Consider the following 14517-nt stretch of genomic DNA (forward strand, 5'->3'; position numbering starts at 1 on the left):
TATGGTACTTTGTTAGTAGGCAGTGAAGTGCTGGCTCATGAGTCATCAGCTTCAAGTGTGTGGGCAGTCAAACCCTGCATAAGCTGATTTTTCAGAGCCATTTCTAATGTGCAAATATAGCATGGGCAAATTATTTTGGTTTTGTTTTTGTCTCCTCAGCTTCTGTTTCGGCCAAGGCCCCATGTTATCAGGCCTGACATATCCTTCAAGTTTTATTTTGTGCCATTCCATCTTTGACATGCTTGTCCAAAGAAGATTCATCATCTGCTTCTCTGTAAGCAGTTTCCATTTTCCTTAGCATTACAACAGAAGCAAGGAAGTGAATGGAAATAGCAAACAAGATAAATAAACTGGACTATTTCTTCTGCTGTTAGGGCTGCTTTGGCATCAGACTATGGTTCTATTGAGTCTTAAATTCAAAATATATATTTTCACTTTCACTAGTTCTCCTTTTAGTGTCATTAGATGATATAAAATGGATGTAACCCTGCTATTTCAGAACTTCACCTAAAACTTCATACAGCCACAGAAATCCTGCCACTTGTTGAGACAGAGCTCCTGCTGCAGAAAAATACCCTAAAGTGAGTTTCAAAGGTGCCACGCCCTACTTGTACTCTTTATTCCCAGGACCACACATGGGTCAGACATTCCCTCCACCTTGATAAGAAGATGGCACTTTACCCCCTTCCTTTCTTCTCTGGACCCTTGGTGTGTGGCTCATAAAGAACTCAAAAAACGGCAACTTTCCAGATAATAAGAGAAAGACAACCAGCTCAAACTGGATTGGATGAGACTACTCAGCACCACTCCTAGGACTTAGCATCTCCCGGAAAACCAGCCTTGCTCTGCTGCCAGCTGCCACCGCTGCTGCTATCTCAAGGAGCAACGTGTGCACCACAATGCCTGGTGGAACTGTTCCGCTGTCTCACAAGGCTGTCCTGTTTGAAAGCTGGTAGCAACAAGCATTTTTGTCAAAAGCTTTTTCTTAATATAAAAAATAGTATCCGGTGCAACTTTCCCTCAAACCCCACCCTCCCCAAACCCAAACTAAACACGAAGGCCAGCAGTAAAAGCAGACTGCCGGCAAAGCGCAGCAACCCAGACTCTGGACACTGGAATTGCCCATAGCCCCTTTTTCTTGGCTGCCGTTGGACTGCGCACCCGCTGTGCCGGCACACAGGAGGCGGCCTCTTCCAGTGTCCCCCAGGCACACCTGATGGAGCAGGACCAGACTTCAAATCAATAACACAGCCTGTCCCTTCCCGGCTTTCGAGGGCCTCACGTGCTGCCCGAACAGGAGTTTCTTGGACAGCCTCTTTGTTTCACCCGAACTGCAGAGCAGTTGCATGCTCGGCTGCTCCCCCGATCCCTCCTGCTTTCTGTATCACATTTCAGCCCGGGCGGGGATGGGAGGGGGGGGTGGGGGGGGCGGGCAAGTGGGATCCCCACGGACGGGATTCTCTGCGGGGAAGTGGCTCTTCCCAGGTGGGGGACGCGAGGAAGCGGCCGCACGGCGCGGAGCAGAGCAGGGCAGGGCAGGGCAGGGCAGGGCAGGGCATGCTGCCCTCCGGAGAGCTCCGCTCTGCCCCAGGCGGCGGCGCTGCGGGTCCCGGGGCGCTGGGCCGCGGACAAAGGGGCAGCGCCGGCGGGACGGAGCCGGGGGCTGGACGGCGGCGCGGCGGGGCCGGAGCGCTACGCCCCGGCGGCCGGAAGACAGGGCGGGGGGTGAGGGGTGGGGAGAGGGGAGGGCGGCTCGGCCCGGCTGAAAAGGAGGGCTCGCCCGGCGCCCCCCCACCCTCGGTCCTGCCCCGCGGGTGTCCCGCACCATGGCGCTGTCCTGGAGGAGCTGGCTGGCCAACGAGGGGAGCAAGCACCTCTTCCTGGTAGGGGCGGCCCCGGGGGAATCCCCTCGGCGGGGCTGACCCGCGGAGGAGGCTCAGGAGGGGCCGCTGGGTGCTGGCAGGCGGCGGGGGCCGGTCCGGGGGCTGCCCCGCGGGTCGAGGAGCCGGGGCACCTCATCCCGGCGCGGGGCTGGCGTCCAGGAGTGGTGCAGGGGTCCCGGCGTGCGGGACAGGGCGCCGTGCGGGTGCCGCGGCTCGGACGGGTGGGCGGGATGCGCTCCGTGCGCGTCCCGGTGCGCGGCTGGCAGGGATGGATGCGCGCCATGGCCCGGGACAGTGCCCGCCTCCGTGCCCTGCCCGGCTCGCGCTGTGCGTGTGCTTGCTCTTTGTTAGGCTCTCTTGGGAAAGTTTGGGGGAGAAGATGAAGCTTCTTGGAGGTCAAGTTCTTTACCTTCCTTTGTCTCTTTGTTGTTGTTTTTTATTCTTTGAGTCTCTTAAATGCCACATCCAGCTAAAGATTTGGGATCGTGTCTTGTGTGGGAGTGCTTTGCCAACTTGCGAGCTGGTTGTCGTAAGACGTAAAAAGTTCTGTGAAGTTCAATGAAAGTGAAAATTTCCCACATAGGGGCACTTCCTTTTAATACTTTTAAGCATACTATGTGCATGAAGTTTGCTTTTCCATTCCATATACGAATGTTTATGAAACTACAGACCTATGAGTTTTATGAATGAAATGAACACTAAAAAGTTTGCGCATGTTATTTTCACTTACAATCTCTTGTTTCTGTTTCATTTCAGTTTTTCTGGCTCTCCCTCAATGTATGGCTCTTCGGGAAAACCTTCCTGCTTTACAATCAAGGGCTACAGTATTATTATTTGCATCAGATGTTAGGGGTGAGTGACCTGGACATTACTTTTTGCCCTGGAATTTGGGATGCCTGAGGATGGGATAAGGGGCAGAATGCATTTGCTAATCAAAGATGACACAAACTGCCTGTTAACTTTTCAAAGTGGGAAAAGATCTGGTAAGAAATTACTCGGATACTTCTGACAGTTGTTTAGGAGTAGAAAGTGAACGCTGTTGAAAAGAAAAAGAGCCAGTCAAGTGTGGGACAGCTATTCTTTTCCCTCCTCTCTCCCCTCCTAGTGATCCCAGCAGCAGCATACAAGGTTTACAGGAACACAGACATGCTCAACAAATGACTGGAACTCCACTCTTCATCATCAGCACATTTAGCAAGCTATGGACTCTTGTTGGCAAATTCTTTCCAATCCAGTTATTGTAATATACATGCTTGCTGAGGGACTTCTTTTAATAAGTCTCAGTTCTTTTCAGTCTTTGTCCTTCTCATGGATACTCTACTCTGTGTAAATTCACTGTAATGATATAACTTTAGTTTTGTTTTCTGATAGTAAGTTCTTTGATTCTGGGTGGTTTAATGAAGATTCAGATATTTTAGTTTAGCAAGGACAGCAGCCACCACCAACAGATTAATCCAAAAAGATACTTTGGAGATGTGAGATACCAACCTGCCTTGGGAAATTACCATTGTAGTAATTTGAAAAAAACCTTCTGTTTAAAAAGGCATAAATTAAGGTTTAACATCTTTCTGGAAAATGCCCACGGGTTGCTCAGAATTTGACAATCCGGGGAAAAGTGTCTGAATGACATGATGCTTTGTAACACTATGTCATACTCAGGAATGGATTTCAATGGAAAGTTGACATGGGATTAAACACAGATGATGTGCATCCTAATCTGCTGTAGAGCCTCTGGGGTTTATTTTTGGTAAATCCAGGGTATATAGTTTCACGTGGCTAATATTGTCATAACTGGACAGTACCATAAAGTTTTGTGATCTTGCTTGGAAATAAGTTGAGTTGATACAATTTTCTTCTTTTTTTTTCCCTTCTTATGATTGTTTCAGATATGTTCAAGAATGAATCTTAGCGAAGATAGTGCAAAAAAGAAGGGAATGACAATAATGAAATCCTTCATGGTAGTGACTTTCTTGACAGAAGAAGCATGAAAACGTGTTTAATTTTACCTTGATTTCTAGTGCTTTGCAGCCCAGTGTATCCATTTAAAAATTGTGTTTGTTCCTGGTGGAGCAAATGGGTTGGTTGTTTGTAAAGCAAATCTTCTGGGGTAATGTGTTGGACCAGATTTTCAGCTGGTATCAATCAGCAAGTTTCTCTCAATTCAGATTGCTCATATGCCTCATACCAGCTCATCATCTGGTTGGGATTTTTTTTTGGTTTTCTTATACTTCAAAATGGAAGACACTTGCAAAGTAACTTAATGTGTGTTCAGAACCTGTGAGATGACTCAGGCAACAGATTCCTTGTCTTGGTCAGGAGATGAGGACTAGGAGGTCATACTTTTAAGTTTGTATAATCGTGTCTGCCACTGTGGGAAAAAGTACCACAGAATTTAGGGACTTCTAAAATAAGGTTAAAAATGAAGAGCTAAGTCTAAAAGGTGCTTTGGTCAAAGTTATAAAACTAATTTTAATATTTTGAAAATACTAAATACTAATGTACTAAATGTACTTGCAATTCATTTTTTACAGCTCATCTAAATATCTTCAGTAGATCCCAAAGTTAGCTTTCTCCCTTCTCTTCATTATATGACAGTATGTGCATTAATAATAGAGATTATTTTGCAAGGGATGGGAAAACTGAACCAAATTTGGTTTCTTCAGGAGATGGCATAAGCAATGCTACAGCTGCAGTTGCCTTCCACAGGGATTTTTGCCCCTCTTGTTTTTCTCTGTTGGTTTGTATAGCCACTGACCCATGGCCCATCTATATAACTGGTCTCCTCTCTGTTCTATGCATGCGTGAGTGGTTTGCAGAGCCTCTGTGCCACTTCTTGGTGTCTGAAGATTTTGAGGTTTAGATTAAATTCTTCATTTATAATTCAACAGTTGATATTTTTTGTGTGAACAGATTGAACTTTTTAATGGATACTTCTGTGACAACTGATTCCTTTTTCCAGAGAGCTAACAAAGTTGCCAAAAAGGAGTGGCACTTTTTGAATTAAAAAAAAGTTTGTTTTTTTTCAGTGAGATCTCCTAAGGAGTTGGCTTTTTTTCTTCCTTAATATGCTACAATAGGCTATAATCACCTTAAGAACTTCTGCACTTGCAGCACGGAGAGAATTACCACAGGTAATTTTGTTCTTTACCAAGCAATAGAATGGAGAACAAGAAGAGTTGCTGGAGGAAATCAGAGTGTGATACGGAATGAAATCTTGGACTGAATATTCTGAGTATATTCAATTATGCCATGTTTTTATGGCATCTCTTTCTGATTTGAAAAAAGAGAAAGAATGTGGCTGGTCTTTTGTTCAGTGGTCACTGAAGTGATGTACTTCCCTTCAGCTGTCTACAGAAGAATGAGGCTCGGATTTATTCTTTTCCAATTGCATTCTCTGTGATGTTGAACAAGATACTTTAGGACCGGATTTAAAATTCTTTCAATAACAATCTTCCTGATTCTTAATTCTTTCTACACCTGTGAAAAGGCACTAAGAGCATGGTGGTGTCCTGGAAGTGCCAAGAGAACAGATAAGTAGAAGGCAGTAATATGGTAGGAGGAGGTTGATCAATCTTTTATGTACCAGGAAACTTAGTGTTATTTTGTGTCAAACATCTCTGCTTCTCTCAGTTTGACTTCCGTTGATGAGACTATGAGCTTTTCACTGTTGCACAGCTCTCTATCCCTGGTAGTTTTCAAAACCTAGTTGGGCAAAAAACCCTGAGCAAACTTTATCTGAGTTTGGTTTTGAACATGCTTAAAACAGGGGCTTTGAGCAGAGACATCTTGAGGTCCCTTCCAACCAGAATAATTCTGTGACTACATAATACTTACAGTGAAAGTTCACCAGATAAAGAACCTCATTTTTTAATGATTTCATTGATGTTAACTTGTGGTCTTACATTGCTTAAGGAAGAGAAGCCCGTGAACAAATCCCCAACAGACATGAATTTCTTATAAAAGAGTTTGGCAAAGAGGAAGGGAATATTCTCATCTTTGTGTTCATGATAGGTGCTATAATGTGTAGTAGGCATGAGTTACAAAAAGGGAGAGTCTTAAATTACTTGACTCCAAAATCTTTGTTGTTGGAGATTTTAGTTCGCTCAGTCAGTAAAATTGTCCAGACTGATTTCTTCACAGACTTCAGGATTTCTCTCTTCAGTCTAGTTTGGCTGTATTTTTGTCCAACAAGTTTGATTGTGCCTGGTCAAAAAAAGTCAGCCACAAATTTGGTATTGGCCTTATAGAACTCAAGTCTTCCTTTAACAGCATTGAATGAAATGCTTGTTTCCTGTTGCTTGAGTTCCCTGTGAGCAGAAAGAACTTTGAGCTCATTTTGTCATGGCATGAAGGGTCTCTCCCCATTCCCTCTCTTGTCCCTGCTCAAATAGCTGTAATGTAGTCAAATGTTAATGCAAGAGATAAGCTTCTGGGTTTCAGACCAAAGTGAAGAAAATGCATTGTCAGAAGGATCTCTTTGGGGAAACTGAATAACTGAAAATGGGGCTGAAAAGAAAAAGTGCTGACTCACTTTTTTATCTGTACAGTTGCTACCTTTTTATTGTGTAGTATTGTGCGTAGCATTTGTCACCTTTATTCACTGCTTGGAACATGTTCCAGTAACTTATGTCTCTCCTTGCTAGTTGATCATAACAACAGAGATTGCACTAATTGAGACCAAATTCCGCTTTCATTGATCCTTATGCAACCACACTGGAACCTGCTTACCCCCCACATCTTAGCATTGGAGGGAGTTGTGTATCTTGATCCTTTGCTTGAAGATTATCAGAGAAGTTGGAAGCTATTACTGCGCTCAAGATTAAGTTAGTTGTTTTCTTCAGTTTGAACGACTGATTTAAGCAGAAGGTGTACATCCTACACAAAGGAACTGTGTATAAAATGGTAACATGACGTAAACTTGTAGACAAGAAGAGATTGGAAAACCTTCAAAGAATGCCTGTGTGATGAGTTACAAGTGAACAGGGAGAATACTGATTCACATCAGTGCAGGGAAGATACCCTATACAAATTAAAAAAATATTGCACCACTTAAAATAATTTTTAAAGGGTTGCAGTATATGAGGTTGGGATTTACTTTGAAACCTTCCTTCTTCAGGCACAAAACCAAGTCAAGCTTTCGTAGAAGTTTTCACTTTTCAGTGTTCTGGTAGGTTTCCCCTACCCTCATATTGTCCTTCTTTTCAACTGCTTCATTTTTGTTGGTAGATCTCCAGCCAGATTTGACATGCCTAAGGGGAAAAATTCCTGTGCATACAGTTCAGTTCTGTCCTTCATCTTAGGTTATCAGCGCTCTGTTACTCAAGAGAAGGAGTGCTCTATGAAGAAAAGGAAGCTAGCTCAAAAGGAGTCATGTTGTGTAGCACGGCTTGTTCCACCTAGGAAAATAACTAACTTTAGCTGCTCCAGTACTGATCTGGGGAGGTGGTCTGTGACCTGTGTCTACAGAGCAGCATGTGGTTTGTGAGTCTTGCCAGAACCATTCAAGGTGCCTTGAACCAAAGAAGATTGAAAAATTTTAAAGAAAGGCTCTAAGAGACAGCATCAAGTGTGGTGTCTCCATTGCATCATGACCTGTTTAGGGTTGTTGCTTGTAGGTGGTGAAGTCTTGAGAAACAGAATCACATCACTCTCAGGTGTGGAAGGGTTTGCATTATTCTAACAATTTTTGATAAAAGATTGACTTAAAAGGTAAGATAGGACAGTATTTGTTGAAATCTTCATTTTGCAACAATGTATAAAATATCAGATCTCTGTGCACAGCAGTTGCAGGTAACATTCATCTCTGTATTTAAAATTATGAACTCTGGGGAATTCTGGGGCACACAGTAAGGTACTTCAGCCCTCAGTCTAATACTGAAATCGTTTGCCTAAAAGAGAAAGCCCCTTTTCCTAACAGAGAAAGCTCATTTTCTCATTTTTAGTCTTGCTGGCAGCAAGATAAAACTAGAACTGACTCTTCACTTCTCTGTCCTACTTTGTATGTTGTATGAGCACAGCCAGGAGTTGATCTGGATTTCTGTGGACTGTACATCAGACAGGGATAACCGGAAAACTTACATTCTGGAGCTCTTTTATGCTGCTTTGGAGAAGGTGGCAATTCCTTTACACTTGTCTGGCAGAAAAATCTAACCTAGTTTTTAGGATTTGAGTTTGTGGATGGCCCAGTTCCCTACTATTTTTGCCACAGATTTAGTCTGTAAATTTGAGTAGGTTTCTTTTCTCCTCGATGAAATCAGATACCAGTATATATTGTATCAGATAGGCAGATTATGGAAGGAGGTGGTCAAATGCTTGGATTTAGTATAAGCAAAGCTGGATAAAACAGTGTCCAACAGAGATTTTGTGTGTGTGGGTTTTTTTTTTTTATTTTTGATCCTGCAGAAATTTCACATGCTAGTAACATGCAATAACTTTTTTTTTTTAAGACAGTAAAAACTTCAGGAAGAAAATAGGATTATATTTTTCTCATTTCTTAACTACTTAATAAGGGTATATATTCCCTTCTAAACCCAGTGAGTTGCCTTGGAGCAAAAATCATCCTTTATTCTACTATTGTTTAAAAATCCAACAATGTACTGTGTTAATTTGTTACTATGCCTCCCAGGCAATGCAAAGGAAGTTAAGAAAGAGATCTCTTGGAAACCATTTGGAAAGAATTAGTTTCATGGTAATATTTTTAGCTTTTGGCTATATATCAAAAGCAAACTTAAACTCTTTTTCTTCTTGCCTGAATTTTGATTCTAAAAATTTCTAAATTTATTTCCCATTGTTTGCAAATCAGTCATGGGCTTGTTGCAGAAAATATTGCTGAACTTTATTTCTTCAGAATAAAACCTTACATGAACCACTGGTAACAATATTTTAATATTTGAATCATACTTCCTTGAAAATGCAATAAGTACTTGTTTGCTGGTCTCTCTTTTCTTTTTTTATTTTCTTTTTTTTTTCTTGTATGTACAGGTGTTAATAGCATTGAATTATATTGAATGTAAGGACATCCTTCTGTAGTAATTGCATTATGAATGAATATTTGCTATTTATTAAATAGTGGAGAAAAACAAAGGAAGGTTAGTAGGATAGCCTTTTCTGAACATCATTTGTGATTCATACTTGTTAAATTGTTTGGCATTTTACATAGAATTACAGACTATGCTGAGCTGGAAGGGATCCGTCAGTCCAGCTCCTGGCGCTGAGCAGGACATCCCAAGAACATGTCCCATCTCTGTGTGCCTGAGAGTGTTGTCCAAGTGCTTCTTGAACTCTGACAGGAGTTATTTAATTTATTTAACACTATACAGTGTAGAATTGACTCTCTTCTAGACCAAACTATTGTTTTGTTGAAGCTTTGTAAGAAAAATTGTTGTGCTTGGTAAAGGAAGTCTTGGATAACTGATGAAATGCCTTGTTTATGTTTAAACTCAAAGATAACATGAATTCTTGAGAAACTGGTGATGTATCATATAGGTCATACAACAGAAGTTATTAAAATTTTCCAACTGCTCATTAATGGTATTGCAACTTTTTTAGATTTTGGGTATTAGTCAACAGCTACAAAAATGGTTCAGTTTCCTTCTGGAGTTTGTCTAACATTATTTCTACATAATTATTGAGTTTTTCAAGTCATGCCAATTTAATCACTGCAAGACTGTGGCACATCAGTAAGCCCCAATAAAAATTCTTATATATTTCTGAAGTTATTGCTTCAATGAGGTGTATAGCTCATTTTTAGCTTCTCTTTAGAGGATTAAATGAGAATAGAGACAGTGTTGTATATGCAAACAGTGCATTATGGAGACATTTTTCTTTTCATTAAGTCCAGTCTGTTCAAGTGTCATTTCCAGCTGGGAGAGTCCAGACTGGAGAGGAGAGGATGGCCTAAGGTCTGAAGAACATGGCTTATGAGGAAGGAGTAGCAATAAGAAAAATTCTCATTGCGCAAGTGATCAGAGAGTTAAGCAACAGATGAAATAGAAGCAAGGGAGGTTTTATGTAAGGAAAAAGGGGACTAACAGTACATTGGAAGAAATAGTGGAGGACATCTGGAGAGTGGGAAAGAACTAAGTGACATGGCTCATTTTAGTCTTATTTTCTATCATTCAGTAGGTTGGAGATGATCTGTTCCTGGGATTTTTTGCTGGAGATCCCACATTTATATAGTAGAGAACAAGGTAGAGCACATTTTGTGGGGTAATTGCTCCTACTTCTCATGGGCAGCTTTTGAGAGAGGGTGCCCTTGTGACTGTTCTGTTTTGTGGAAGCTGGTAGGGTCTGGTGAAGAGGTCCGTAGCACTCAGGTCTAACTAAATAATGTAAAGTAGCTGGAAGAAAAAAAGGATTTAGGTGCAGAGCTTGGTTCTTCAGGTAGATTGAACTGTTTGCCTCCTGGTGCTGGGCCCAGGTGTGCTGCAGAGCAGGTGAGGTACGTGGATGTTGCTAACTGTGAGAGCAGGAAGTTGTAATGCTTTATGGTACTGGTATTTAGAAAGTCTTTCATGCTGTTGTGCATGAGGTCTTGCAAGATATTCTGAAGTGCAATTATTCTGTTTGTTTTTACTAGCTTATATACTCATCCATTTCTGAGACACAAACATAGGTCTGTATATTTTGTTTCTTCTTGATAACAAAGATAAGAATAGATGTAGCACAGATTAATTTTTTTGTCGGAGAAAGTAAAACATGCTCATTTTTTCACACAGAGTTTAATTTTGAAAAGGTAATAAACCTTAAGTAATTATTATTAGATAATTTGTGCCTGTTCAACTTATTCACACGGTCCTGCAGCACTTGAGTTATCTTTAATATTATAATACTTTTTTACTAATTTATTCAGGAGTTGAAATACTTGGGGTTTTGAGAACAGTGTAAGAAATATCCTTCCAGAAATCTGTTGACAGTCTAAAAGCATCTTTTATATAAGCTAGTAAAATGTTAATTCAACCTAATAACTAGGAGAACAATGGCATTTTGCTAACTTTTTAAAATCATAAATGAATGAGATAATATAATAAGATTAAAAATCCAGGTTTATGACATGAATGTGTGCTTTGTACATTTATTTGACAAGTGTTTTTGTTCTAATTATGTAAGTTCCAAATATATCAGTGAAAGCATTAGTGAAATTAGATTTCATTACAGTTCCCAGCTATTGAGCAGTTAAACTGAAGAAAACCTACTTTCTTTAAGTCCAAATATGGCATTGCATAATGTGAATGGATGAGGGGTTTTGTGGCAATTCTATAACAGTCCTTGAAACACTATGACCATTTCAGTTTGACTGAATCAATATTTTTTCACATCTTTTTGTGGCTTAACAGAAAATCATTACACTTGAGTGGCTGTGTAGTGCCATCATAGTATTTATCGCTCTTTTTTGTTTAGTTATGTCTGTTGAAGCTTTCAGGTCATTTCTCAGTGGACACTTGCTCTTGTCTCAAATGTTTTTTTCCATGTGACTTTGAGCACTGATGAGGATATTGGATCTTCCAGTACAGAGTTGTCATTTAATGTTGACAAAATTAATTTTTAATAACTTCTTGATGCAAAGATGAAAGCTGTTTCCTTCCCTGTGAGGGCAGGATAGCATGCTGTGTGTGCCATGGTTTCTCCAGCACATCATGAAACTCCACTATTCTGATGAGTCAGAGGGCATGGGAACCATTTGGTTTCGCAGCAGAGAAAAAGAGAGACAAGACTGACACATACCATTCCTTTCTCCCCATAATCTAACTCTTGCAATGTTTGTTCAGCTAGGATTGTGTGTTAGCAGAGCTTCGGCATCTGTCCTCAATCTCAACTGCTGCCTGGTCCTGCTCCCCATGTGCCGTGTTCTCTTGGCCTTCCTGCGGGGATCCCAGAAGGTGAGTGCTGTCCTCGGAATGCAGCGCTTGAGAAGAGGGCCCTGGTCTCTGTCTGGTATAAAAACAATAGAAAAAGAATCTCTGGCATCCCTGTTTTTTCTACAGTATGTGCTTGCATGGTGCAAGTATCAGACATTTAGACTAGATTCATGACTCCTTTGAAGACAGGCTTTGTCTGGTTTGATTTGACCTGTTTAAAGGGTGGTTTCTTCAGTGCATTTTTGAAGGATGAGGAGTTGCTGTGGAGCTGTAGCCAGACAAATCCTCCTCTGTCTTTCTAAACTCTTATATTAGAGATATATGTGTCCTCTCAAGTGCTTCCTGATAGAATTCAACAGAGTAAACCCAACTTTGTCTCTGCATGACCACAAGTGTCCTACTGGAGGTGATAGAATGTTCTATAAAAATACCCAACTTGTTAAGTTTGTTATCACTGTTTATGTTTAGCTTCTTCGTGATTTGCCAGTTTCTTTTACAGAAATAAAAATAATGCTTTTGAGGAACATTTGTGTTTGCTAGATGGTTGCAAATTGAACCTGTGAGTTCTGTTAATTATGTAACAATACCTAGAAGATTTCATGCCTATAGATGCACATATGTATGCAAATACACCATTCCTTTTGATCTTGCTTATAAAAGAGTCAGTGATGCCTTCACAAGTAACGCTGGGATTTCTAAATATTAGGGCCAGGAGGTACATTATGTACTCTTGAGATCTGTGTAATTTCTTCATTAAGTCCTCAAAATTGTCTCCTTGTCATAATCCAGTAGTTTTTAATTTAGATACTAAGATTGCAAAGATGTTAAACCTAACTGAAGCTGCTATTATATCACCACAGTTGCTGTTGGTATTTTGTTTTTGCTTTGTTTCGGAAGAGATTGCTTGAATTCTTCTCTTACTAGGTTGCCAGCAAGAAAACCAGAAGGCTGCTAGATAAAAGTAAAACTTTCCATGTGACATGTGGTGTTACAATATGCATCTTTTCAGGTGAGATCTTATTGTGCTGAGCAGCAGCATGTTTCGGAAGCAGTACTTTGTGGTTTTTCTGCTGCAGTACATTTGGGGGTAGTCTTGCTCTGTGCTTGCTCGTCTTAGATTGTAAATGCTTTCTTGAATGTGTGTGGGTTTTGGTTCATTTTTTTGCTTTAAACACATGGGCATACATTCTAATGTCAAGCCTTTCCTTAAAATGCCAGTTTCTTAGAAGACAGGTATGTGAGATCAGGTCAAAATCTGCCCTTACAAGTGAACCCTCATTGTGCCTAAGGAATTTGAGTGAAATAGCAGGGTACTACAGGCTTACCTGGAGAGGAGGGAGCAGTGGAGACAGCTGCCCAGTTTGGTGAAGAGGAAATATTCTCGGATGGACACCTTTGAATGTTGTGTCTCAGCTGAAGCATTGCAGTACAGAAATCATCGCTGTAGTGTTAAAAAAATCCTAAAATACATACAGCCTTCTGTCATTAATATTTATAAGCTGTTTTACTCTTGAAGAATAATTAAGAATTCCTTAGTCCCTGGTATATTTCATGCAGGTGATGTGATTATATCTCGGCATCTGGGTGGCCACAGGGAACATACAGCACTTGTTTACAGATTTACTAAGTTTTTTTGTTTTTTTTAGTCTTACATGTTGCTGCTCATCTGGTGAATGCTCTTAACTTCTCTGAGAACTACAATGAAGAATTTGTGACCCTAAATGCAGCAAACTATCGTGGTGAGGTGAGCCAGCTTTCCTTTCTTATTTTGGTTTTAAGCATATTATTTAAATATGTGAATATTTGCATATTCAAGGCCATTGTGTGATCCATACAGTGCAGTGGTCCTGTTTCGTGCACTGAAAACTCACCATTGTGTGGATTCCTGTGGATTTTATTTCTTGGTATGGACAAAGCATGTATTAAAGGTTCAGTCCTGTTTGATTATTAGAAGGACAATGCAATAATCTAGACTTCTCACCTTGCACCTTGTTCTCTTTCTTCTCTTCTACTTCCCTCTGTTCCGTGGGTGGGCCTGGTTAAGACATTTCTGCTGCCTTTTGGGCAAATTTGTTCTGCATTTCCACTCTTCAGAATACAGTGAGATTTGAAACTGATTTTGCATTTTTCAGCTTCAGTGAATGCATGTAAGAGTATATATGCTAAGCATGGAGTTAGTTATCTACATGAACTGATTTCTGCTTGCAAAATATTTGATTTGTGTGCCTTGTCTGACTGTGGTGCAGATGTCTTGCAGGAATATGAGATTCTTAGTCCCTTGGCCAGGTGGTTACTTGTGTATTTGGCAATGGAGAGATATTTGCAGATTTTAGAAGCAAGACCAGAGTCCAGCACCCTTTCTTCTTGGGCTGCAGTCAAGTTCTCTCTTGTTTGTGTTCATTCTAGTCTCTGGTCTGCATTTCTTTTCTTCCAGTTTCATTAGGAAATACTTAGAATGACCCTATCCCAGCTGCATCATTTCCTGGAAAAAGAGAGCTTGACTCAGTCCAGGCTCCTAAGGACCATCAACCAAGGTCTTCCACTCCCTGGGTGAATGATCTAATCACAGAGCTATTCAATGGCAGACAGACATGCCAACACCAACTGTTGTGCTGAGCTTCTGGGTTGAACTGTGTGTCTGCTTGTGTTAGGAGTGGTCTGATAGACTTCCCTTCATCAGGAACATCAGCAGGAGCTTGCCTCAGGCAAGAACATGCCAGGGTTCTAAGCCTCTACTAAGCAGCAATAGAAAATGGAGACAATAGCAAGTTTTTTAA

At 41.0% G+C, this 14517-nt stretch overlaps 1 protein-coding gene across 3 annotated transcripts in view; it reads left to right on the forward strand.

Moving 5' to 3' along the window:
* The first annotated feature begins 1727 nt into the window (after positions 1-1727).
* Positions 1728-14517, forward strand: part of NOX4 (NADPH oxidase 4) — a 102286-nt gene continuing 89496 nt past the window's right edge. The window contains exons 1-5 of one of the 3 annotated variants that reach the window (XM_068181551.1): positions 1728-1883; positions 2640-2735; positions 11651-11761; positions 12665-12749; positions 13387-13484. In XM_068181551.1, the coding sequence (XP_068037652.1) occupies positions 1827-1883; positions 2640-2735; positions 11651-11761; positions 12665-12749; positions 13387-13484 (447 nt within the window). In that variant the 5' untranslated portion in view covers positions 1728-1826. The remainder of the gene's footprint in view (positions 1884-2639; positions 2736-11650; positions 11762-12664; positions 12750-13386; positions 13485-14517) is intronic. The other 2 variants (XM_068181552.1, XM_068181553.1) reach the window with 2 other exon arrangements.

This window comes from Anomalospiza imberbis, chromosome 2, assembly GCF_031753505.1.
Source record: "Anomalospiza imberbis isolate Cuckoo-Finch-1a 21T00152 chromosome 2, ASM3175350v1, whole genome shotgun sequence".
NCBI lineage: Eukaryota > Metazoa > Chordata > Aves > Passeriformes > Viduidae > Anomalospiza > Anomalospiza imberbis.